The 25,641-nt window shown below is 44.7% G+C and overlaps 1 protein-coding gene and 1 long non-coding RNA gene across 3 annotated transcripts in view; one reads left to right on the forward strand and one right to left on the reverse strand.

Moving 5' to 3' along the window:
- Nucleotides 1-38: 38 nt before the first annotated feature.
- The window catches only part of LOC142567461 (uncharacterized), a 43,958-nt gene continuing 18,355 nt past the window's right edge, over nt 39-25,641 (reverse strand). The window contains exon 3 of the long non-coding RNA XR_012825186.1: nt 39-155. This is a non-coding gene — a long non-coding RNA (uncharacterized LOC142567461). The remainder of the gene's footprint in view (nt 156-25,641) is intronic.
- On the forward strand, nt 1,272-2,760 carry LOC142567342 (bolA-like protein 3). Of its 2 annotated transcripts, XM_075677833.1 has the most exons (5): nt 1,272-1,378; nt 1,487-1,601; nt 1,756-1,844; nt 1,945-2,035; nt 2,289-2,760. In XM_075677833.1, exons 1-4 carry the CDS (start codon nt 1,301-1,303, stop codon nt 2,008-2,010), a joined length of 348 nt encoding a protein of 115 aa, XP_075533948.1. In that variant the 5' UTR covers nt 1,272-1,300; the 3' UTR covers nt 2,011-2,035; nt 2,289-2,760. The 2 variants fall into 2 exon arrangements, with proteins under 2 accessions (XP_075533948.1, XP_075533947.1); XM_075677832.1 differs by lacking the exon at nt 2,289-2,760 and having other exon boundaries at nt 1,945-2,135.

Here is a 25,641-nt window from a genome sequence, read left to right on the forward strand (position 1 = left end):
GTTAGCATGAATTCAAGACAACAGACGACAACCACTAGTGCTACTTCCAACTAATGTTTATTCAAGAAACATGTGACATGTATACCTGCATTCATCCTGGATCTGCTGGTGGTTCCAAGAGACCATACAGTCCTAGGTGCTGCACAAAAATGAAACTAAAAGATAGAAAATTGATAGTCTTAGTCAAAACATTCTTAAATCTTAACTCTGGAATGAAACAGAAAAGTCGGGCAATTCATTTCTTCATTCAGTTATTTCTTTCATTGCTTATATTTCTGCCTTCATGACATACAGAAGCTCAAGTGTGCTATCTTGTTATAGACGGTGAGAAACCACTTGCTGGAAGATGGCTGCACTAAAAAGCTATAAAATTATAGTAGCTCAGTAAGAAATGGACGCTACAGATCAACTTGCCAACATAACTACCTGCAGATTCAGCAAGGCTCAAAAATCTTATCACAAATAGCAGTACACATTTTCAAAATATGTTTGACCATTGACTGCTATGGTGACATAAAATGCAACTCCATAATACAATTGTGTCACCTTTCACCAAGGAAGGAACACACTAGAGCATGACTGGTGATACAAACTCTTAAAGTGAAACTTGAAGATAGCCTTATTTAACCTCTATTTAACATCTCTATTTAAGTCTCTATTTTAACCTTAGGTCCAATGAAGTTTGTACCTTCAACCACCTAGTGCTAGGAAACTTGGCTAGGTGACAGCTTCCACACATTATGTCATCATACATGTCCACAGCAAAATGCAGCTCGTAAGAGCACCCTTGGCTCCCTGCGATCGACGCTTAAACAACCATGCAATCTGCGAGGATCAGACTAACCCCCCAGATGAAAATTGGCAACTGGGATTACAACTAAACCCAGTTCGAGTGGCTACTAGGCAAATTTTCAGTAGCTACTAGGACGAGCGGGTGCATAGGCCTGTGTGGTTGGCCAAAAGTCTCAACATACCAGAGACACATTACAGTCAGTGTCCAACCATAGGTATTCTGTGGTATAATATTATAGATATTATTTCTTTGCTTGCGGCCGTCGTGCTATCCGATTCCAGGCTGGCGTGCTCGATTCCGAAACTGCTTCGTTCTACCCTGCAAAGCGTCAGCTTAATTCTGCGTATAACGATCCAATAAATGTATATATTTTTTAATTTACACCGCAGCGGTAGCAAGCAAATATTGTGTTGTAACAAGCCACTGATGCTCATTTACTACGCTTCGCTGTTTTGGTATCGCAAATTTGGCGTGGAAATTTCGTTGCTTGCTAACACTGTACGGCTCATGCATGCGCGCATGAAACTGCGACCGCGGACATTCACGATGTCCCGAGTATTTTCAAGTTTCGTGCGGCGCTTACAGGTTAGTTTGCTATGAGAGTGTTTACTGGTTTAAGGAATTGGGGAATGTTTCCTTTTAAAACAAGATAGAAGATCGTAAAGTGAAGTTGGTCTGTTCCCTCCATTCCAGGTTTTTAGGCATTTATCAAACGAGGCGCTTAAAACAAGTGGTGAAAAAAGTTTGTCCACTATTCTTCAAAAAAAATTTCCGGAGGCGGAAGACATACAAGTGAAGGATATTTCAGGTGATGAGTGAGCACTGCACACTACAACACGCAGACACGTTATTGTGAATATGCCAAGCGAATGTTTTGTTTCGTCAAGGGCACAGCACGTATCATTTAGTCATACTGTACTGCACCTTCATGTTGTTGTTGTTTTTTCCTTTTTCTCTTGCAGGTGGTTGCGGTGCAATGTACGAAGTGTACGTCCAGTCGACTGTATTTAAGAATCTGTCTAGGGTACAGCAACATAGGTTGGTTAACGAGGTGAGGAACCGTACCACTACTACATTTATGTTCCTTTTCTGCTCAAGCTGCATTGAACGCTCATGTTTTTATTTCTCATGTGCTGCGACGTCTTACGCAGGCCTTGAAAGCGGAGATACAAGACATGCATGGGATCAGAATCACTACAGCTCTTCCCGGCAAATAATAGAGGTGTACATTCTTTAAGTAGGGTATGTGTAATTTTTGTTTGAAGAAATGCGGTAAAGGTAATTGTGTACAGCAAGACCTGCCATGTTATTTTTTAAAAAATAAATGGCTTCTTTGTTTGTGCTTGTGTACAAGTTACATATACTTCCTTCAGTAGAAGAGCTGTGGCCAGTATACCTCAGAAAAATGCACCCTGTGAATGGCATGTATCGTGTCTCCTGTTACACGAGGGTAGCACAGAACAGTTTCGCAAGGTACTTTGCTTCTTCAATGCAGGAATAACCTTCACTGTGCATGGAATATGTTCTCCAAAACTGCCTGCCAGAACAGGGGTCATGCACCAGTTCCAGTAATTTCTGGTGAATGGAATGAATTCCAAGCCATGGCAAAGTAGATACAGAGCACATGAGTATGAGGCTTACGTTTCAGTACATTCAGTACACCCGCTAGTTATATTTCATTCACAGAAAACTGCAGATGGAATCGTCTTATGTTGAGTGTGTGTTTCCATCTCGTTACACTTGCACTGCATGCTTGCATTCTCAAAGGGGACCTGGGCACTCAGAATGCTGAATGTCTGAAGACATGCACACACCACAAACAGTGGTACCAGTATACGCTGCATGTGCCATTGTCTTCTTGCTGTGTAATACTAAGGTTTACATATTTGCCTAAGTGTTCCTACTGTAGCAGATATTGCAGTGCTTCAAAGTTTCATTGTTACAATAAAGAATGATGACAAACAAAAGTGGAAGATGCTTGGGGTTGGACTAAATCGAAACAAGTGATTTAAGGAATGGTTCATCATTAATAAAGCAATTGTGAAAAAAATGCTTTTACTCGTCATACACTACCATTTCTTTTTCCTGCTGGGGAAAGTAAGGTACTTGAAGGGCAAGTCACACTCCTTTAACTGTTTTGTTACCACTAGAAATGTGCTCATTTTGGGTGCTTCTTTGTTGAAAGGGTTATTTCAAGGCATAGTAGTCGCAAGGTATACCGTGATACATAAAATTAAAGCCTGATCACTGGTGTTTTGAGTGGATGTAAAACAGTAATACTTGCTCGGGCAGTTTTTGAGAATTCTTGTGTGAAATTTGAAAGAAGCACCTCAAGAAACATGACTGGAAAGAATAATTTGCTATTTTTAGTGTAAGTACTGAGAGAACTGAAATATGAAATATCCTAAATATGAACCTGAGCTCCTAGTTCCCAAATTTTGTAAGTCAGTTCACATAAATTATTATGCAGGTTTGTTGCCATCAATACTGACCATAGCCGTGTGCATGTCATACAGGAAAGCAGTAGCTTTGCAATTGTGAAACCGGGAACTTCTTATTGTGCAGTGAGAATTTTTTACTCGTTGCAGCCGGCACATGATTCATTTTTTACTACATCCTTTAGGCTCGTGAAGCAATGGTTGATCAGGGAGCATGCAGAAGCCTCCTCATACTTCATTGTTGTGTTTGTGTTCGATCAGCCTTTTTGTTCAAGCAAGCTGGTCTGCTGCACAATCAAGTGGTGCTGGAGCCTCCACGTGCTTTATGTTCCTGTACAGTAATGAGTGTTGTGCAATATTGTATAGTAATGAATAAGGGCATTTGCACAGACTGCTAGTCTACCTTCGGTCAAAGGTCGGTCTGAAATCATTTGTGTGCTCTTGTGTAAGTGAAAACTTCACACGACGGGAAGGGTTGGTCATAATTCATACATATGCTGTAAAAATGCTGATGGGCAAAAGCAACCCACAGTGGGAAAAATAATGTTGCACTTGATATTAGTTGAATGAAATTATCAAAATGACAGGCACTCTTGAGCATCTACCATTGTTTGAGACATAGTTAAAACAGCCCAGATGTCGGATCGAAAAATGAGACAACCTGACAGAAGTTTGTCTTCACTGCTGTTGTCATTCAAAAATTATGTGCTGACTTGACCAAAGTGCAAATCTTGCTTAGTTTTATTGAAGAAGTGCTAGGAGCACCGGAGCCCAGTTTCGACAATACCTATTTACCTATATTTTTTTCAGACACCCCAGTCTGCCAAGTATTGGCAAGTCTGATCAACAGTTCAGTCACCATTTCAGAAAGTGTGTATGGTGTTGGTAGTAGAAGAACTCTAACGGAAATGTATTGCATGTAGAAAAAAAAATTTAATTGATCAATTTTTATAGGCCCATTAGGGAGAAAGAGCTAAATCTGCCCCTGGGGTCACCAGTACATTGCACAAATTGCAATATACATGTATGTCTGGGCAAGAATGCAAACTGGTTGCAAGAGTTCCACCAATACTAATATGTCTTGGGAAATAGTGTGCTGGTTTGCCTATCCCTTAGACTTCAAGCTTTTTTTTTAATTGAGTAATTCTGACTAAAATCTTAACAATGTAATTACCAATATTTTGATGGCAGCTGCTGCACAGGGACTGCAGACTGGGGAAGAAGGCAACTTTGCCTGAACGAGGTTCCTCACTAGTTGGAACAAGGCTCTCACCAGTCCCTACTTGTGCCGACTGATATTGCCACCACTTTTTTTGTCTGTCCTGAAATAGCCCTCTCTCACCTGATGGTGTACTACAAACTAGTTATTGAGTGTGTGTGTGTGTGTGTGTGTGTGTGTGTGTGTGTGTGTGTGTGTGTGTGTGTGTGTGTGTGTGTGTGTGTGTGCGGGGGAGGGGGGGTGATGCAAGCCTTCTGATCATATATATATATATATATATATATAAGGAAAGTCGCCTGGCTAAACTAGACAAGAAATTAGACCTACTAACAAGACTAGAAGAAAAGGTCGACTGTTGTCAAGAACAAATGGCAAACATGAATATTCTAATCAAAGACATGCAAGAAAAAATCGACGATCTAGAGAATCGTAGCAGGCGAAATAACCTGTTAATATATGGCTTACCGGAGGTAGAGGGAAAGACGCCCTTGATACTTGAAAGTGCAGTGAACAAAAACATAATTGTAGATACTCTAGAATTAAAACCAGTAGCAATCGAACGTATACACCGAATTGGTAGAGGAGCGCCGAACAAAGTTAGGCCTGTAATTCTTAAGCTACTTGACTCGAGAGACAAATCTTCAATACTAAAACGGGGATACAAACTTAAAGATACAGGCCTATCCATTGGAGAAGACTTTTCGAAACGCGTACGCGATATTCGAAGGAAACTTTGGAACAGTGCGAAAACAAACCGACAAAGAAATGAGAAAGTTTCCCTTGTTTTCGATAAGGTATATATAAATAATCGAGCATATGTTTGGAGCAATGAGAAAGAGGACAAGGTACCACTTAATGAAAAACGCGTAGAAGTAGCTACTGCAGGTACAGCAAAGGCGGTGAGTGCGTCCAGCGACCAAACAAAAAAAGGGAGCTACTACTCGTCGCACTGCAAAATTAGCGAAACACTCCTCACGGTGAACGCAAGAAGCGTCATCAACAAGACTGAATCACTTGAAAATCTGATCATTGATCATGAACCTGACCTAGCAGCCATAACAGAAACATGGCTCACACCTGATATCTTTGATTGATACCCGCCGTGGTTGCTCAGTGGCTATGGTGTTTGGCTGCTGAGCACGAGGTCGCGGGATCGAATCCCGGCCACGGCGGCCGCATTTCGATGGGGGCGAAATGCGAAAACGCCCGTGTGCTTAGATTTAGGTGCACGTTAAAGAACCCCAGGTGGTCAAAATTTCCTGAGTCCTCCACTATGGCGTGCCTCATAATCAGAAAGTGGTTTTGGCACGTAAAACCCCAAATATTATTATTTTTGATCACGAGTTCGCACCGCCCAACTATTCTGTGGTCCGGAAGGATCGCCCCACACGTGGTGGTGTAGTGGCGTTATTGATAAAAAGGGGCCTTTATAGCCCTTCCAGAGGTACAAGGCGCAGAGGCCATATTTTGTAAACTATACTTTGTGACGGCACAAGCATATTCATAGGCTGTGTTTATCGGAGCCCAAACTCTGATGATGCCTCTATCAGTGTCATTCATGATTACATAGAACGCCACGTGTTTGGTTCCCGCGTTGTCCTCTTGGGCGACTTTAATCTGCCAGACATTAACTGGAATAGTATGTGCTACTCATCATGAGCTTCGGATGCATTGTTTGACCTCATGCTAACCTTCAATCTTCATCAGATCGTTTCATGCCCCACCCGCTCACAGAGAAATACTCAGAACATACTAGATCTAATCTTTTTCAGTAACCACTTCGACATAAATCGCATAAAAACTGATGTAATTCATGGTATATCAGACCACGACGTACCAGTGTGCATCGTGCCTCTTGGTGGCAGCATAACCACTCATTCTTCTGTATCTGTAGTAACAGACTTCGAAAACGCTGACGATAGCATACTAATGCACCTCGCTCATGAATTCCAGCATTTTTTCAGAAATTGGCTCCGATACTTCAGTAGATGTAAATTCCCTTTGGTTTCACTTCAAATCGGTTGTACTTTACTGCATCACTCACTACATACCTACAGAAACAAAGCGTCCTCCAAAAAAATAATCCATGGATCACGCGAGAAGTTATTCAAGCAAAGCGACGTTTGAAAAGGTTACGTAGAGGAATAAAAACAAAAGGTGGTGGAGAATCCAGAATTCAGAAATTACCGGACGCCATCGCGGAATTCAAGCTTAAAGCTAAACGTGCTAAAAAGCACTACTTTGATGAAACATTACCTAATTTTCTTGTTAATAACCACCAGAGGTTCTGAAATTATTTTCGTGTTAATAAAAATGCTACATCACTTTCTCTTCCCGAAGAAAAAGCTGCTAAGGCTAACCCATATAACGATTTTTTTTTTCGGTCAGTGTTTACTATAGATGACAATATTATTCCCGCATTTGCACTGCAACATCACGCGGAAATCGCTAAACTAGACATTACGGATGCCGGTATTTTCAATCTACTGCTTAAACTTCACCCCAAGAAAGGTAGTGGCCCCGACGACGTACCTAATACTTTCCTCAAAAGATATGTAGAGTGGTGTAGTAAATATCTTGGCCTAGTTTTCCGGAAATCACTTAAGACTTCACAACTGCCTCATGATTGGAAGATTTCAAAGGTAATCCCGATCCACAAGGGAGGTAACACAACATTACCTTCAAATTTCAGACCCATTTCACTAACTAGCACGTCATGTAAACTTCTAGAACATATAATCTTAAAGCACATGACCGTATTCCTAGAGCGCATCAATTTTTTCTCACCCAACCAACACGGTTTTCGCAGTGGTCTATCGACAGTAACCCAACTAACGGAACTAGTCCACGATCTTGCTGTTATAGTTAATAACCGCGGTCAAACTGACTTGATTCCGCTCGATTTGTCCAAGGCTTTCGACTGTGTATGTCACAGCAAATTAATAGCTAAAGATGAAAAGGTTTTTGGTATAGGAGAACTTTCTGCTTGGATAAGAGGTTTCTTAAGTAACCGCTCGCAATTTGTGGTTTACGAAAAAAACGCTTTCTAACACAGTCGCAGTAACATCCGGAGTCCCCCAAGGGTCTGTGCTTGGACCATTGCTTTTCTTCCTCTATATTAACGATATCACAGCTAACATCGATTGCAATATAAAACTATTTGCAGACGACTGCGTCATATACAGAGAAATTAACAATTACAATGATCATATTAAATTAAATGATTCTCTAGCTGACATAGCTGATAGGTGCTCCAAATGGCAGATGCAAATAAACATACAAAAGTCCGCGATCATGACTGTAACCAGGAAAATGGTATCATCAATTTTTGTTTACGCAATTAACGGCACTCCACTTAACAAAGTTGAAGAACACAAATATCTAGGCGTTACATTAACCTCGGAGCTCAAATGGGACCCCCCCCCCCCCCCCAAACATATTCGTAATATAATCTCAAAGGCGCTGCGCAATCTATTTTTCTTAAAAAGAAGCCTGGCGCTCGCAACCAAGTCAACGAAGCTGCGAGCCTACACATCATTTGTAAGGCCTGTTCTCGAATACGCTAACACAGTTTGGTTTCCGCATACACTGACTAACATAAGTAAGCTAGAATCAATACAAAGGAAAGCTGTGAGGTTCATCCATAAATATAGACGTACAGACTCGCCAACACATCTTTTAACCCAGTCCGGTTTGCGAACGCTATCCACAAGAGCGAAACACGCTCGCTTAAAATTCTTGTTTCAACTACTAAAAAATAACTATAGAATAGATACCTCCCAATACATTTCATTCTCCGAGGCTCGACCGACACGTAACAAGCATGCGCACACATTGACTGAATACGCATGCAAAAATGACACACTTAAGTATTCTTTTTTCCCGCCCGCGATAGCAGACTGGAACCAACTTGATCCTACTATCACCAACATTGAATCATTATCCGAATTTATCTCACAAATAGAAAAAAAACTGTGTGTGAATAACAGAACCTATTACGCATGCAGGGCACCGGCACAGATTGCTTTATTCGTTAGGAAATTTTAATAAACACGCTAATTTTCGACAGCTTATTCGTTTGCCATAATGATTCCCAAACATTCGTAGTTTATTTTAGTTACTTCTGTTTTATTACTTGCCCTTAGTAATATCTGTGCTATTGTTATAAAGCATCCTGCTCTTTTTTTTATCATTTACTATTCTGTTTAATCTTAACATGGTTTACTTGTATAGTACTATGTATAACTTGCACTGCTTATGTCGTTTTTTTTTTACTTTTTGTATAATCTATACTTTGATTTCCTTGCATTGTACAGCTGAATTATTGTACTGCCCAACTGCCACGCTCTCGAAGGAGAGCAGCAGTATTGAAATATATATATATATATATATATATATATATATATATATATATATATATATATATATATATATATATATATATATATATATATTTCAATACTGCTGCTCTCCTTCGAGAGCGTGGCAGTTGGGCAGTACAATAATTCAGCTGTACAATGCAAGGAAATCAAAGTATAGATTTCCTTGCCCTGCAACAACTGATTCCAACTTGCGCCTGCAAATTTCCTAATTTCATCGCCCCACCTAGTTTTCTGCTATCCCCAAATGCGCTTCCCTTCTCTTGGCATTCACTCCGTAACTCTAATGGTCCACTGGTTATCCATCCTACGCATTGCATGGCTTGTCCAGCTCCATTTTTTTTCTTAATGTCCCAGCTTTCGAAACCCCATATATACACTTCTTGCATTTTAATAAATTTCGTGACTTCGAAGAATTGTTCTCTGAAGTGATGGCCTTATATGAGAATTTACAAGACCTCATAGCCTGAGTCCTCTCCCACCAGCAAGAATCTGGCGTCTCTCGGTCGTGTAATCTTCCTTCGTGTAATACTTCGCTGTCACTAATACTGCTTCGCCTTTCCGGCAAAACTGCAGCCTCTCTTTCTTTTTCTCTGAGTCCGAGTATAAGCGCTCCTGCGCACGACTGCTGTTGATTCTGATTTCAAGTGAATTCGGCTTGGCCTCATTTCAGTTACTGAGTGAATTATACAGGGTGCCCCAACCATCATCAATCAAAACTTCCATCATGACCAAGACAAAGAGCAGTTGCGTTACTCGAAGAAAACCTTGTGCATATTGTTTCCAGTACAGTGGAGTAGCCACCCGTAACTATTTCGTTCCTGATGTTTAATTAGACAAATGCAATTAATTATCTAACTCGAGAAGTACTGTCCTAATTATCAAGGTGTCAATGAGGCATTTGTAGGCAGCCATAAATGACATCTAACCGCTGTGTTTTCAGCGACATACTAATTACGTGCAATTTTTTCTTACTGGCAAACAAACCTCACGAAATATGCAAAATACCACATGACTGCGCTCCCACCCGCATCATAAAGCAGCGCCCTCAGATAAGCTGATTGAAAGCAACTGCATCGCCTGTTGCAAACCCGAAGAGAGAGCGCACCACCTTAATAATGGTTCGGAAGGAGTGCCAACAGCAGGTTTCGCGGCTTTGCAGCTATTCCTTCCTCTCTACGTCACCCTTATTATCCATCTCTCAAGGCAGACTGATCACATTGATAACAAAAGCCCCTTGATAACGCGGCCGAAGCGCCGCTCTGACCACGAACAAAAAACGCGAAGAGCAATGTAATAGGCATAGCATGTTTCAAAATTCCGGATTTACTCGCACCACATCGGCAGAGTGCGCACGCAGCTATATTTCGCGCCAGAAACTTGCTTCGGATCAAAGTCAAGCTAAACTGACGGCTTTATTTTTCGTGAAAGTGTATGCGTTCTGAAAAAACAGCTTCATGACATAAAATAAAAGTGACATAAACAGACCAGGAAGCGACCCACGTGTACAGAAAAGGCAAAGCCGATGCGTTGAAGAAACTACATAGTCACTTCTAAATGAGCCGAATTGGCAATCGGGATGCCTGCACAAAAAAAAAAATACATGAGATTTCAGTGTGCCCTTATTATCTGTGAATTCATAAGTGCCATTGATGCCTAGAGGACGCGTCCGAATAGGTGTCCTCCTGCAATGCGGTACTGAGTCTGCTTTATCACATCTTAGTGACTTTCTTGATGACCGACGCTCGAATTCTACAGCAGACATCCGTTACCCTTGTCTTGAGCTAATCTGACGCCCGCCTCGATCATGTAAGTACGATCTTTCATATAACCTCAAGGAAAGAAATCAAGTGGGGAGAAGTCAGATGACCTAACCGGCCAATTTACAGGTCTGTGCCTTTCAACCTATTGCACATGAAAGTCGCATCCAGCCAGTTTCGTGATTGGCTGCTGCTGTGTGCTAGTGTTCCATCTTGCTGATACCACAGAAGTGGAAAACGTGACAGTGGGACTTTGCTAAGAAACTCATCCGCTACTTCTTCAAGGATTTCGTCCACGTAACGCTGCCCAGTCAGTGTGTGATCGAAGAAGATGGACTGATTATAGCACCAGCGTAAATTTAGTTTCTCCAATAGCGTGCATTATGCAACTTTACCTGGGCGTTTCTGTGAAAATTGGCTTTATCTGTGCACATGATGTTGCTCAAAAAGAACGGTGACTCATCGGCATTTGTGAGGGCCCAATTCGAGAAATCTAGACGATTCTACAGGTCCCTATCTTCCAAGCATTCATGCTGGTTAAAGTGGTACAGGTGAAAGGCCATCGTTTAGAATCCTCCAAACTGATGACTTGGAAACTTAAACCTGGGTGGCCACGTCCCGTACGCTAGCATGAGGGTTTGAAGCCATGAATGCTAGAACATCCATGCGTAGGCTAGGACTCAAAGATCAAGTCCTACGCCGCTATTTCTTGAAGCTGCCGGTTTGTCTCAGGTTTTCATCATTTCTGATAATAGTCGACGTGTTTGGTCTACCGCCACACTTCCAAGACTGATATATATTTGCGGCCTTCCTCATGTTGTCATTTGCAGCTCCCAAAGCAAGGACCAATCTTACCTTCTGCCCATTGGAGAAAAACATGGCGACTAGGACAAAACAAAATGTACCTTTAACCATTTGCGCTGCTGTCAATTAGCTTTTTTGGTGATAGGTTTTGTGCTGTGCCAAAAAAAGGAACCCTCCGTGCACTTTATCTACACTAAGACAACAGCTAACACAGCTTGCTTCCAACTAACACCAAACACGACATGTTACTTCGACCGAGGTGCGGCAGATAAGGCGCTAGCGCGATCACGATGTTTTACAGCGAAGCTGTATATGGCTAGCCGATTAAACCGTCCGTCTGTCGCCTGTACGCCGAAAACTCCTCCGGCGCAACCCCGTGCGAATGCATGAAAAAAAAGCGAGAGAGAGGCATGTGATTGGCTGCGCCAGTAGCGACGTCGTTGCTCTCCGTCGCAGCCGAGCGGGCGCGCAGCAGTTTCTCGCCAGCTCCGAAATAGGCCACGCGTCATACGTACTCCTGAGGAGCAGGCACCTTTCGATCAGCAACGCCGCGAGCAGAACCGGGAACGAGCTCGTACGTGCAGCGGAGCGCAAGCGGCAACTGCGTACCGACGATCCGGCAGCCTACCAAGCCGTAGTTTAATGAACCGTCGAGAATAACCCAGCGACAAACACCGGGGAAAAGAAAAGTGTATAACAGCTGTGTCTTACCAGTACTCACCTACTTGGTAGAAACCTGGAGGCTTACGAAAATGGTTCTACTTAAATTGAGGACGACGCAACGAGCTATGGAAAGAAGCTAGAATGATGGGTGTAACGTTAAGGGATAAGAAAAGAGCAGATTGGGTGAGGGAACAAACGCGAGTTAATGACATCTTAGTTGAAATCAAGAAAAAGAAATCGGCGTGGGCATGGCATGTAATGAGGAGGGAAGATAACCGATGGTCGACATTAAGGGTTACGGACTGGATTCCAACAGAAGGGAAGCGTAGCAGGGGGCGGCAGAGTTAGGTGGGCGGATGAGATTAAGAAGTTTGCAGGGACAACATGGCCACAATTAGCACGTGACCGGTTAAGTTGGAGAAGTATGGGAGAGGCCTTTGCCCTGCAGTGGGCGTAACCAGGCTGATGATGGTGATTAACCTGTCCAAGCTTTCACACTTACTGAAGAATGGATATGGAAAGTTAATGGATATTGTCCTAAAAGACTTGCAGGAGTTCGCCTTGCCCTATCTTGATAATGTAGCAATTTTTTCGGACAGCTGGTAACAAGACGTATCGCACCTCAAATAGGTGTTCTCACGGTTGAGGGAAGCCGGCTTAACGATGAAAGCGGAAAAGTGTAGGTTTGGTAGTTTGCAGGTTACTTATCTGGGCCATGTTGTCTGCCAGGGCATGAGACGGCCGGCCGAGCTGAAAATAGCTACGATTGGAGAATTTTCTCAGCCGCGCACGAAAACAGACCTTCGTTCATTTTTGAAACTTGTGGGGTACTATCAACGGTACATTCCGAATTACTCGCAAATGGCAAGTCCATTAACGGATGCCCTCCGAAAGGGAGCACCGAGTAACGTACACTGGGATAAGGACAAAGAGAACGCTTTCCAAAGTTTGAAAACGCTATTGGTTTCTCGTCCTGTGCTTCGCGCGCCAGACTACACAAAGGAATTCATAGTTCAATGCGACGCAAGCGACAGAGGTAAGGGCGTGGTACTTAGTCAGGTCGTTGACGATAACGAGGAGCATCCTATCCTCTACGCCAGCCGTAAACTAAATGTAAGAGAGGAAGCCTACAGCGCTTCAGAGAAGGAATGCGCTTGTTTAGTTTGGGCCGCCCAGAAGTTGTCGTGTTACTTGTACGGAGCGAAGTTCATCTTCGAGACCGACCACTGTCCTCTGACGTGGCTCAATCAAATGTCACACAAAAATGGCCGCTTGCTCCGATGGAGCCTCACTCTCCAAGAGTACAACTTCTCCGTTAGATATAAGAAGGGAAAGTTGCATAGCAAAGCGGATGGTTTGAGCAGACTAATTTGAATTCTGCGTTTGAGGGTCCGCCTAAATTTTAGGGTTACTAGTGTTAATGTTGTTAAGCCAAGAAGATCCCACCTCATTTAGCAGGATTCCCTCCATGATTGCTGAATTTGTCAGCACGAAATTGCTTCAGAAATTGGCATAGCGAAATGCAGCATTTTTTTGTTTCTGCACTTATATTGTTTTTGTTTTTTTTTTGTTTTTTTTTTTTTGAAGCCTAGCGGGTCTAAAGTGAGAGCCAAGGTACGTCATCTCGGCGCAGAGCCGTGTTCTGGGGTTCATTTTGCAGTTGCCTGTCCTTGTTGGATGTTTTGGGGCGGTGACATCATTGCACAAGTGGTTACTGCGTGCCAAGACATCACCCCCTGGCCACCAGCCGTTCTCTTCCTGCCCAGCGGTTATCTGCGCTAGACAGTCGAAATTTTCCGGGCCATGGAGGCGCTGTTAAGAACGGCCAGCTGCAGTGCAAGTTTGCCACCCAGTTGCGACTGTGGAAGCAACATCTCGGGAGCATCGCCGCCAACCTCTAGCCTCATCGCCGGTGTGACGGAATGAGTTCGGCGGGCCAACTATTGTTCCCAAACTCCCCAACGCGGACCTGATCTGCTACGGGTGCGCGAGTTGCCGCGGGAACGCCGTTTTGCGCTGATTCCCACGTACCGGCCAAGACGCAAGACAACGCGCTACCCGGAACGGCTCCGAGTTCTACGGGGCCCCTCTGACGTCGGCTCCGGACCTTCGCACCTGTGTGTATGCGTGTGTGCGTGTGTGTGTGTGTAAACCGTGCCGCAGAGAGGCGGCTAGTTGGCGATGAAACGAACGTTCGCATCACCTTGTATCGGGAAAGGACCGAGTGTTTAAAAACCGCTGTTGTGCGGCTGCTCAGGACACTCTCTCTCAAGCAGTCATGTTAGACTGATGTACTTTCCCAAGCAGTCATGTTAGACTGATATAAATACTGTAAATAAACCCATATTCCTCGTTCTCGATGAGAAGCAGTCCTTCCCTTCATCAACGTCCTCAGCGTGGATAAGTTGGACATCGGCATGGGCCACCTACCTTCTAATTCATGCCCGACTCCAACCTTGACAACGGATCACGAGCGATGGGATTGAACCCCCAATCATAACACCGGTGACATTTTTGGCAACTTGAATGAACAATTGGCGACATTTCCTAAGCCTACCTAAGCAGTCATGCAGGCATTACGGAATCAGGGTGTAGACGAGCCGTATATAAAAATACTGAAAGATATCTATAGCGACTCCAACCACCGTAGTCCTCCATAAAGAAAGTAACAAAATCCCAATAAAGAAGGGCATCAGGTAGGGAGATATGATTACTCCAATGCTATTCACGGCGTGCTTACAGGAGGTATTCAGAGACCTGGATTGGGAAGAATTGGGATAAGAGTTAATAGAGAATACTTAAGTAACTTGCGATTCGCTGATGATATTGCCTTGGTTAGTAACTCAGGGGAACAATTGCAATGCATGCTCGCTGACCTGGAGAAGCAAAGCAGAAGGGTGGGTCTGAAAATTAATCTGCAGAAAACTAAAGTAATGTTTAACAGTCTCGGAAGAGAACAGCAGTTTACGATAGGTAGCGAGGCACTGGAAGTGGTAAGGGAATACATATCATATGCATTCCCTTACCACTTCCACGGTCACTACCTGCCCTAAGTGACTTAGGGCAGGTAGTGACCGCGGATCCGGATCATGAGATTGAAATAATCAGAAGAATAAGAATGGGCTGCTGTGCGTTTGGCAGGCATTCTCAGATCATGAACAGCAGGTTGCCACTATCCCTCAAGAGAAAACTGTATAACAGCTGTGTCTTACCAGTACTCGCCTACGGGGCAGAAACCTGGAGTCTTACGAAAAGGGTTCTACTTAAATTGAGGACGACGCAACGAGCTATGGAAAGAAGAATTATGGGTGTAATGTTAAGGGGGGGAGGGGGATAAGAAGAGAGCAGATTGATTGAGGGAAAAAGCGCGAGTTAATGAAATCTTAGTTGAAATAAAAAAATATAAATGGGGGCACGGGCAGGGCATGTAATGAGGAGGGAAGATAACCGATAGTCATTAAAGGTTATGGAGTGGATTCCAAGAGAAGGGAAGCGTAGCAGGGGGCGGCAGAAAGTTAGGTGGGCGGATATGAGATTAAGAAGTTTGCAGGGACAACATGGCCCCAATTAGCACATGACCGGGGTAGTTGGAGAAGTATGGGAGAGGCCTTTGCCTAGCAGTGGGCGTAGCCAGGCTGATGATTATTATGAAAGGGGCTGGCAGGAAGGGCCTGTGGTCACTACTCAGCGCGCCGCCCGGCGAAAGATAACGGAGCGCGGGGAAGAGTGTCGCTACTTTCCAGGATAGAGATTTAATGAAAAACAATCTTATCGAGTCTTATACAGAACCTCCAGTTAACGGCTGCAAATTTCACCAACTTGAAAGGATGCCACTTATCAGCGATAACTGTCGCTTTGGTATGTGCTGCATAAAACTGCCAGTGGTTTCCAATGGCGGATCCAAAGGGAAATGGGGGAGGCTTATTCAAAGCGGGCGGCCCTATTCTTATACAAAGTTAATGTGCCTAGATGCACTGCGATCGTTTACACATTGTATCGATCCGACACTTTACAAAAGGCACTTCAACGATTCCTCGATGTTTAACACTTCGCGAAGACGGTCAAGATTTATTCACGGACCCTTTAATCTTATCTGCAGATTGCTGTACGAACATTTTTCTTAAATTCGTGCAATTTGCACTTGTTAACTTCTTTGGTTTTCTGGCAGTAGTCTCTTAAGCACAGCACATCTCGACACTTGGCCCTGTTACGTCACATGGACGGACAAACGGGCCAGGAATGTAACAGCTGCTGCTGTAAACACGGTAAATCTGTTACGCTTTATGGATTGTTCGTGACAGTTCTATACTCGAGACTCGTGAACCAATGAGCCTAGACTCAGTTACTCATAATTAAGACTGCTTTAAGCTCGTAAACGTCGGTGTACGCGTTATCCGGGAGTGCATTCACAAAACTTATCTTGCGTATGCGTGTGGTTCGCGATTACACGAACATTACACGTTTTCGTTATCACACCGGTCGCTTTTATTAGTGGCGACTCCCAAAGGCCAGCTACTGAGGAAACTCTAATTCAATAGAAATGTGAATACGTAATCTGGTCATTTACGCTAGCGTGGAGCGAAAGAGTGGAAAGGAGGCCACTGCTGAATATGAATGCCTTCGTGTTTAATTTTCTGTTGATTTATATTCTGCCGCAGATACAATTTTGCAGACATATATACAGTTCTATTGTAGAACGTTATTTCTAGACTTACCTGTTGTATCTAGTTATAGCACTGAAAATAACAGTGACATCATATTTTTTTTATCCCAGCCATTAATTTTAGACCACAAAAACCACGTATTTTGGGTGTTTTAACTTTACATGCGCTGGTTCGTGCAGCTGGACTATTTTTCCAGATATGGTGGTACCGACACCCGTCATTCTGTGCGTGCTTTTCTTCAGAACAGATTAGCAGGCGAAACTGCACTACTGGAAGAGATCACAGGGGAGGAAGCACACCTTCAAGAACTTCACGGCCATCATGAATCACATTCTGAGAAAGAAATGTCGCGTGACGACAAAATTTCTTGTGCACATTACGCACGTTGGTATCAGCTGCTGCTTTTTCTCTTGTCATGCAAAGTAGCTGACGTTCATTGCATGTCGCTGCGTCCAGTATTAGTACTTTCCTAAATAAAAGACAGCCCTATAAGTGCGTTCAGCTTGAGACATCCATATTCTGTCGCTGTTTTTTTTTTTTGATAAATTTATTCTGCTTAACCCTATCATACCTGATGGTATATACAGTTTCTGTTTATAACCCATACATGTTATCTGTATTCTACAAAATGTGCAGCTATCATCAGTGCCATACAGGCTATATCACGTTTCACTCTTGCCTCGGCAGAAGTATGCTTGTTCGCCAGTTTGCGTATCTCGGCGCTCATCGTCTCGGTATTTCGCTTCGGCAGTTTTACAACAGCATTGGTGCCAATGCTGTTGTAAACATGCCGCGCGAACTAGATAAGGCAGCCCGTGTACATATGTGCCTACGTGTTTTCTTGTTACCGTGTCGTGTTCTCGCTAATGTTAATACCAACTCTCCCGTACCGCATTTCGATGGGGGCGAAATGCGAAAACACCCGTGTGCTTAGATTTAGGCGCACGTTAAAGAACCCCAGGTGGTCAAAATTTCCGGAGTCCTCCACTACGGCGTGCCTCATAATCAGAAAGTGGTTTTGGCACGTAAAACCCCAAATATTATTATTATTATTAACTCTCCCGTACTGCAGCGCTTGGTCTCGTCTATAGCCACTCTTCCTGACAGCTTCTTAGCTTTCACGTACCTAATATTGTCTTCCGCGTCTTTTTATCCGAAACGCTCTCCCTCTTACTACCTTAATTTTCACAGCTTCCTTGCTGATATTGTCCTAGTTTCTTCCAAGGTCTCGTGAATGTATGGCTTACGACATCCTTTTGAATGTTTCCATTGTTCAAATAGAATGGGACTAACCTGCAGCTGAACAAAAGCTGGGGCAGTTTTCTTATGTGTTGTTTTATTGCAGCATCTGTGAGGAGCAGCTTTCCGTGTGCTTCACTCACATAAGTGAGTGGAATCACAAAACGTTGTTTGGTTGGAGCGGCTGACAGTTCTATGGAGGTGGGAACGAAGGAAAGCGCCATGAGCCTGCTTGAAGCCCGCCACAGACTTTGCGTGCAACTCCGAAAACTTCGTAAAAGTTCGGGTATATGGTATACAAAAAATAAAGACGTGGATAAGAATCGTCTGCCTGTCATTTATGTGTCCGGAAAGGCGACTAGGAAGCACTTGGCTTTCGTGTAGCATTTCTATGTCGACCACAACACAAGCAATGACTCATGATGACGTAAATGCTACGATTACTCGGATCGCCAAAAGCAAGGTACGTCGGCTCTCCGTGTCGGGCCGAAGCAATGCTGACCATTATTGTCGTCAGGGCCGCAGTTAGACCACATGTGGCGCGCGCGCTCGGCTACGTTGGCCAAATAGAAGGGCCCGACGACAGCCAAGTCGGCACAGTGGTCGGCACAGTGGTCGGGCCCTACGTCGGTTGCCGATCTGAGGCTAATATGCCAATTTCCAACATTGGACGCACATTGGTTGCCGAAGTCGGGCCAACCGTTTCGCAGTCGGCCAGAGACGTCGGGCAGTCTTTTCGTTACTTGGGAATATGGTTTTCAAAGTAGTGGGAGAGCGAGCAGCTTGAAGCACCAGGCCTCACAGTGAAGAGTGAACATTTAGATAAATTGTGAAACTCCTTAATGTCAATACTGGAAGGGCGGTTGGAATGCTGTTCAAATGCGGTTTGTGTCGAAGGAGGGAGATCAATTTGCAAGCTTTCTTCCCATGCCGTGTCTGCCTTGCAGCACATGGGGAATCGGTAACAATACAAGCTATTATGAAGCCTACGCAACTTCCGAAGCTCCGACGCATTTTCGGTGCGCCAATCGCCCAGCGTCTGTAAGTATGCATTTAACTATGCACTCGGTCACCACTCTGAAGTCACATATAATGGACACAGCGTGTTGCGTAGCACTTTCGTGAACTCCTGGCCTGACGAATGTATGTACGTAGTGATAGTGTCAAGTGATACCGGGTCCCCACACATCGCGGCGGCGGCCGTCGTCGTAGCAGAATACGCGCCGCTCTTCCTTTCTTGGAGATAAACACTTTATTTAGCATAATGAGACAGCTGCGAAGAAACCCTCAGTTCAGAGTCTCGCTGGTGTGATCCTTCAGTGCTGGGCTGATGAAATCTTCCAGGTACTGCTGCGCCGGTAAGGTGCACGGAAGCCTGAGTCAGCAACATGGCCGAGAGAGTGGAAGGAGACGAGCGTTTACGGCAAGCTAGAAGTGCGGCTATCATTGCGGCTCTCGCACTTCGTCTCTTCGCCAGGTTTCTACCCCATGGTGAAAGGTTTTCAATGTTCTACCCCAACCGCAGCCCGCTTCTGAAAAGGCGTGGTTTGGTCACTTGCCGCCGAAGGGCCCACGGTGTATACTCATTGTTGGGTCGCGCAATAAAATACCCATATGGAACCTCCACTGAGTTCATAGCCAAGCATTTGCTACAAATTTACCACTGACCCGTGCACCCAGCGCGTAGGTTATGATACTGCGCGACCACCGCCGCCGTTTTGGCGATGTGTTTCCGTGACATGTCTTCTTGACAACCGAAGCCTCGTTGCACTTCATTGGCACGCGCTTTGAACTGGTCGCATCAAAAAGTGATCTAATTATTTGTTGCGCTCTGAAGGAAATGAAACTTCATATCGTACTTAATTTACGACGTCCGAAGCTACCTAAGAAAGCAAGAAAAAAAAAATATTCACCGGCTCCTATAAGCTGTTTCTGATTGTTCTTATAGCTAGGAGAGGTATCGATACACTGAAACCCTGCCCTTCGCTGTCGCCACAGCACGGCGGCATGCAAGAGGGACTCACCGCAAGGTGCAGCCACAACTGCAGCACTCGGTTCAACGTAGAGATTTACTGCCTGATGTGGGCCAGATGGATACGAGCAAACGATTAGGGCACTTATGTGGCACTCGGCGGCTACGGGCGAGAAACTACCGGAAAGTCCTACTAGGTTTGTCGCCAATGGTCACGGGACGCAGCCTCAGCGACTGGTAGCCACAAGCGCTGAAGGTAAATAAGTATCTCTCTGGTGATGCAGAAGGAAAATGCCGAGGGGAGGGCGAGACGACCCATTTCTCTATCTGTCTGTACGGCAACGTGATCGCACAGCGACGGCAGCGCACGGCAACGCGAGCCGCGTGCTAGTGTTCCTCTATGCGCACGTATAGCAACTTCCACGACGGTGCCAAGTACAGCTGCTCTCGCATACCGCTAAGAAATGGGCTGTGGCTCCGCTTACAAGTCCTGTGACGACAACCAACATTTAGTTTGTCTAAAATGAAAATACAGGTTAAAAGCGGCATATCTGCTGGAAACGAATTTCTTGTGGTCTGGCTCGTGCTATGCATATTTGTCGCAAATTTTTTGAGGTACAGAGAGACAAAACAGAAGGACACGCGGAGATTCTGTAAGATGACATGTAGCCTAAGGGGTCGGTGAAGAGGAAGTGTAGCTATACGCAAGGAATGGGAGGATTGACGGAAATTACAAAAAGTTGGGGGAATTTTAACAAGATCTGTAAGACAGCGGAGAAAATCTCAAAAGAGTATGGGCATGCAGTGAACGAAATTTGCGCATAACGGCACAGGATTTCTGTGTAGCAGTCCAAGGACGGAGAGAATTATTCAAGTACATATCCTTGCTTCTTCTTCTTTATTTTTTTTTTCACAGCTAAGCTATTATGGGCTACTTTTTCCTCTATCGTGTCCGGTGGAGAAAAAATCCCGAAGATGGTGAAATGTCGGGCCGACCCTCGGCGGAAGTGTAGTTCGCCATTAAGGGGCCCACATACACAGCTTCGTTGGTCATTCTTCTTCACAGAGTGGAAGGGCACTGGGTTTCGTTTTCTTTTTGCAAAGGAAAATGCGAAATAAAGTTTGAAAGTAAAGTTTGAAAGTTTTTTCCTACGCTGGTACATATACACTATGAAAGGCAAAATGCCGTGAAAAATGCCACGCAGCTCACTTTGGCAGTCTCTTGGCCAATATGATAAAACTATTTTTTTTAATTGCTGCAGAAACAGTCTCAGGCTGACTGTCGACGTTAATTCGATTAACATTGAAGCAATGTAGCGACACACCGTACTGCCACAGCCGAAACTCGTAATGTATGAGGCGTTTACGGCAGTTGGGCTTCTCTCTCGCGCTTCTCTCTGGCAGACTTGTACATATCTTAAATTCTCTTTTCAAGTCACCTGTGACTACAGTATATACCGAATTCGCACCTTTCTCATTGTTAATTCGAACATATTCATAAGACTATTCCATTTTTCTGTGTCTTCCTCATCATGACTGGAGGTTGGAGCGTATATAGGCTTGTGCTGCTATCATCTCATTATTGCTGTAGAATTCATTAGTGTTGCCCCCTATGTCCTTACGAATTACACATCCTATCCCGTATTCTCTCACCTGGAAGGCCTCTGTACCGGAGGACGTAGCCGTTAATTAATATTTGGGGTTTTACGTGCCAAAACCACTTTCTGATTATGAGGCACGCCGTAGTGGAGGACTCCGGAAATTTTGACCACCTGGGGTTCTTTAACGTGCACCTAAATCTAAGCACACGGGTGTTTTTCGCATTTCGCCCCCATCGAAATGCGGCCGCCGTGGCCGGGATTCGATCCCGCGACCTCGTGCTCAGCAGCCCAACACCATAGCCACTGAGCAACCACGGCGGGTAACGACGTAGCCGTTAGTCAGCACTGTATAAGCTCATCAGTTCTTCTAACCTCACACAGATGAATCTTATCCCAGACGATGTGCACACCAGCGTTGCCTCCATACCGCTTGTCTCTTTGTTCCCCTTTCCCTTCCCCCAGTGTAGGGTAGCAAACCGGACGCTCGTCTGGTTGACCTCACTGCCTTTCCTCTCTTTGCTGTATCTCTCTCACTCAGACGATGCCTGATAATTCCTCAAAGAGCCCTAAGCTAGCCTCACTCGATAGGGTTCGCGTGCTGAACGTTTCCAGTTGGGAACTCGAAAATGCACAGGCATACCCGGTGCTAGAAGAAAATTTCACCCGTCGCGTCGAACCGGTGGCAATAATGCGCATTGTCTGGCTGCGCCTTCGGAATGTGGGAAACCGAGAGACTGCCGCACTGAGGAAGGGAGAAAACAATGAATAGCTTTATTTTGAATTTGTGCAAAGATAGTGGTGAGGTTTTAGACGCCACTCGAGTGGTGGTGGCCTAGTGATGTTTAAGCTGGTTGAAGCTATTGCGTGGTGGTCATGAAGCTGTCGCCCGAAAATCTTTTTACAGCTTCCCTTTTTTATCTCCAATCCCGGCTATATAGGGCAGTAATTATAGTCGGCAGAACTGTGAGGCTCCATACTTTGCAGTAGTTTGGGTGTCACTAACAGTCACAGGCGTCGCTGAAACATATAGATGAAAATGCCGGGATGCTAAGATGTGCGAACCTTTGACTAACAGCTTTTACTGGTTGCAGTACAAAGAATGAGACAGATAATCAACAAAGCAAAAATTATAATGCAATGCACGAGGCATCTGTAGGAGACACTATAGTTTCAGCTGCTCATGTGTTGTCTGCGTACTTGTGTGAAAATGAGCCAAAGTGACTCACAGTTGTGTTGAAGTACTCCGCGCTTCATAACCTTTTCCTGCGATATAAAGTCGCCGAGTCGTAGAGCGCATTTGTGGAGTGCCTTTTCAGCATTAGGGAGTCATGTTTTTAAGAACTAAGGCAAGCACTCCGACGAAAATTTCGGAAAACTCATTTTGTACGCCAATAAAGCTTTCTGGCACCATACTGTTTTGTTGTACTTCTTTACGAACATCACAAATAAATGTATATTGGGAGTATCTCCAATGTAACGAAATACCTCTGGTAAGTATTTAGTACTCTACTCAAATACTTTCTCGCGCAACACTCAGTAACTTATCTTAAATACATTTTTTGAAGTATCTTTCCAAGTTGGCGTAACAGCTAGAGGTTCGTTGAAAAGTGACCCACATTGGTGTCACATATACCCAGTAACACGAGTTGACCCAACGATTGGTTTCGAACCCGGTACCCTCAGCGCATCTCGACGCCGTATACCCATTAGACAGGCAGACAGGCATGCCGAAAACTGTGTGGAGTTCCCAAATAATGCTAATCGCACTATAAAAAAAAAACGATGAAAGGCGCTACTTATCTTCGAGCAGACGTTAGTGATTATATAGAGAACAGAACGCCTCCTATGGCGAAAAAAAAAAAAGTCAGATCCAATGCACATATGAAGCGAAATTTCAGTGGAGCTGTTTTCACGTTTACTTACATTTTAGCAGTTATTCTATTAGCAACAAGCAATTTTTTGCGCTTAGTTTTGAGTAACCAACTTTACGTGCGTTCACCAGCAAAGTTAAGCCGTGTTAGGCCTACGAGTCATGAAATCGGCAATGGAATTCGGAATCAGCGGCGTCTAATGAACCAATCTTCATTACACATGTTAGTTGAGAGAAAGCGATAACCGCATTCACTTCTCCTAGTTTGCGAACTTCACGCGTTACTACGAATCGAACCCAGTTTGGTGCTGCAGGTTAGAGCCGTCGATTCGATGGGTGCTGCCATGTTGGCTCACGCAAGGCTTTTGGGGCAGCTTTTGGGGCTCCCGCTAAATCCTTAAGTAGCGTGCGCGACGCCAAACCCAAACGCAGTTTGCGTCTCGCGCATGCGCAGTGGCTTCGACGCTATTGTTTTTTTTTTTTTGGGGGGGGAGCAAAATGCTTGGGGCCCCTGTTGTAAAATTTACGCTTTTGCAATGCAAAGACCACAACATAAATAGTAATATATACTACACCGTTACAAGCCAGTTCGGTCTCCTCGTACAGCAGACGATTTTCCGACAACTGCAAAATTTGCTTTTAGGATTTTCTTGGTAACAGGATCCTGCTGCAAAAGGGACTTCAGTGCGCAGACCCAGACGTGTACTCGTTTAAAGGCCATAGAGTGGCGTTTGTTTTGCTAGTGCTCACAGTAGTATATCACTACAAGATAAAGTAGGCAGTAATTATTCCTCGCATGTGGTGTTGAGGGATGAGGTCCCTGCAGTGCAGCTCGTCGGGGGCGAAGTAGTACACACGAGGCGTGAACAGTATTTTAGGCGAATTATTTCCATTTACAGAGAGTGCGATGAGACTCTAGCAGGCTCTCACTCTTCTACACCTTGCTGGCGGTTATCGCCCAGGACGCTCCTAATACGCACGTAGTACGGAGCCTCGCCGTTCTACCACTGCGTGCTGAAGTCCAGACTGCCCGTGATTGCTCACGGTGCTGCGACACTGACTTATACCGCTAATCAGGTGTTCTCGCGCAAGCGCGCGAAATCGTCCGCTGCGCGAAACGAGACAAATCCAACAGCTCGCACGCCAGACCGTCGCAGGAAAATCGCGAGAGAGCAAAATAAATAATAAAAAGCGGGGCCCGTGACGTATTCGTCACGCATACTCCAGCTCCGGTATGCTTGTGGAGGCTAGAGGGGGGCAAGTGGAGAGAGTGTTTGTGTTGACAGTGACGCTCGCCTCCTGAAATCGTGGGTTCGTGGCAATTCAAATATTTATATATCTGCTATTAATAAACAAATTCGAAAAATGCTTGCAGGAGATCACTCCTTAGAGGGCACGTAACTTCCAGCGTATAACCAAAATTTGCTGTGGCCTCGCGAGGGGCCCTTTAAGGAATTTTGAACGCATCTTCTGAAATACCCTGTACACATATATAAAAAAAAAATGATGGAAACGGGAACTCTAACCCAAACGACACTACTGTGCTACACCACCGCGTCTTTTGGCCCTTATTTCGGGCACAGCGAATTCAGCATTTCAGTACTGCGTGCTTCAGTAGGTGTCGAGACCGTCGGACGCTACAGCGACTGGCTTGGGGGGAGAGTACGATCGGGTTCACGGCCGTTCTCCTTCCCGTAGGACAAGGGTAGAGAGGGCTCAGCGCCCAACGGTTTGTGTAAGGCGACAGGGTCATTTGCTTGTGGGTAGGGTGGCTTCATTGATGTGCGCGCTCTCCGCCCCCATTCCTTTATTATAACTGAATAAATTTTGCAGAATTGTTTCATTACCATATGGTATCATCTGTCTTTTCATTTGAAATGCAAGAGTAGGAAACAAAACAGCAAGAAGAAAATTAGTCTTAAAGCACGAAAGCACTACTACAATATACGCCTGCTTTGATTGGAGATTTTTTTCACCTTGCATTTGTTTTACGACTAACCAGCATGTAATCAACGATGGAATCACTCAAACCCATCGATCGAATACATGCGCACCCTGCGATCCATTGCACAGAGGTTTGTGCAAGGAATGGGTAATGACAACTGATTCTCCCTCTCCGTTTTTCTCCTCGCTTCACTATGGCCAGGCGCTGTCGTGGCACGAACCTCCTCGCAAGGGAAAAATCCACCTTTCCGCTGCAAGGGGGACGCACGTGACGACCGCGTCACGCATTCCTGAA

This window comes from Dermacentor variabilis, chromosome 1 (assembly GCF_050947875.1).
Source record: "Dermacentor variabilis isolate Ectoservices chromosome 1, ASM5094787v1, whole genome shotgun sequence".
NCBI lineage: Eukaryota > Metazoa > Arthropoda > Arachnida > Ixodida > Ixodidae > Dermacentor > Dermacentor variabilis.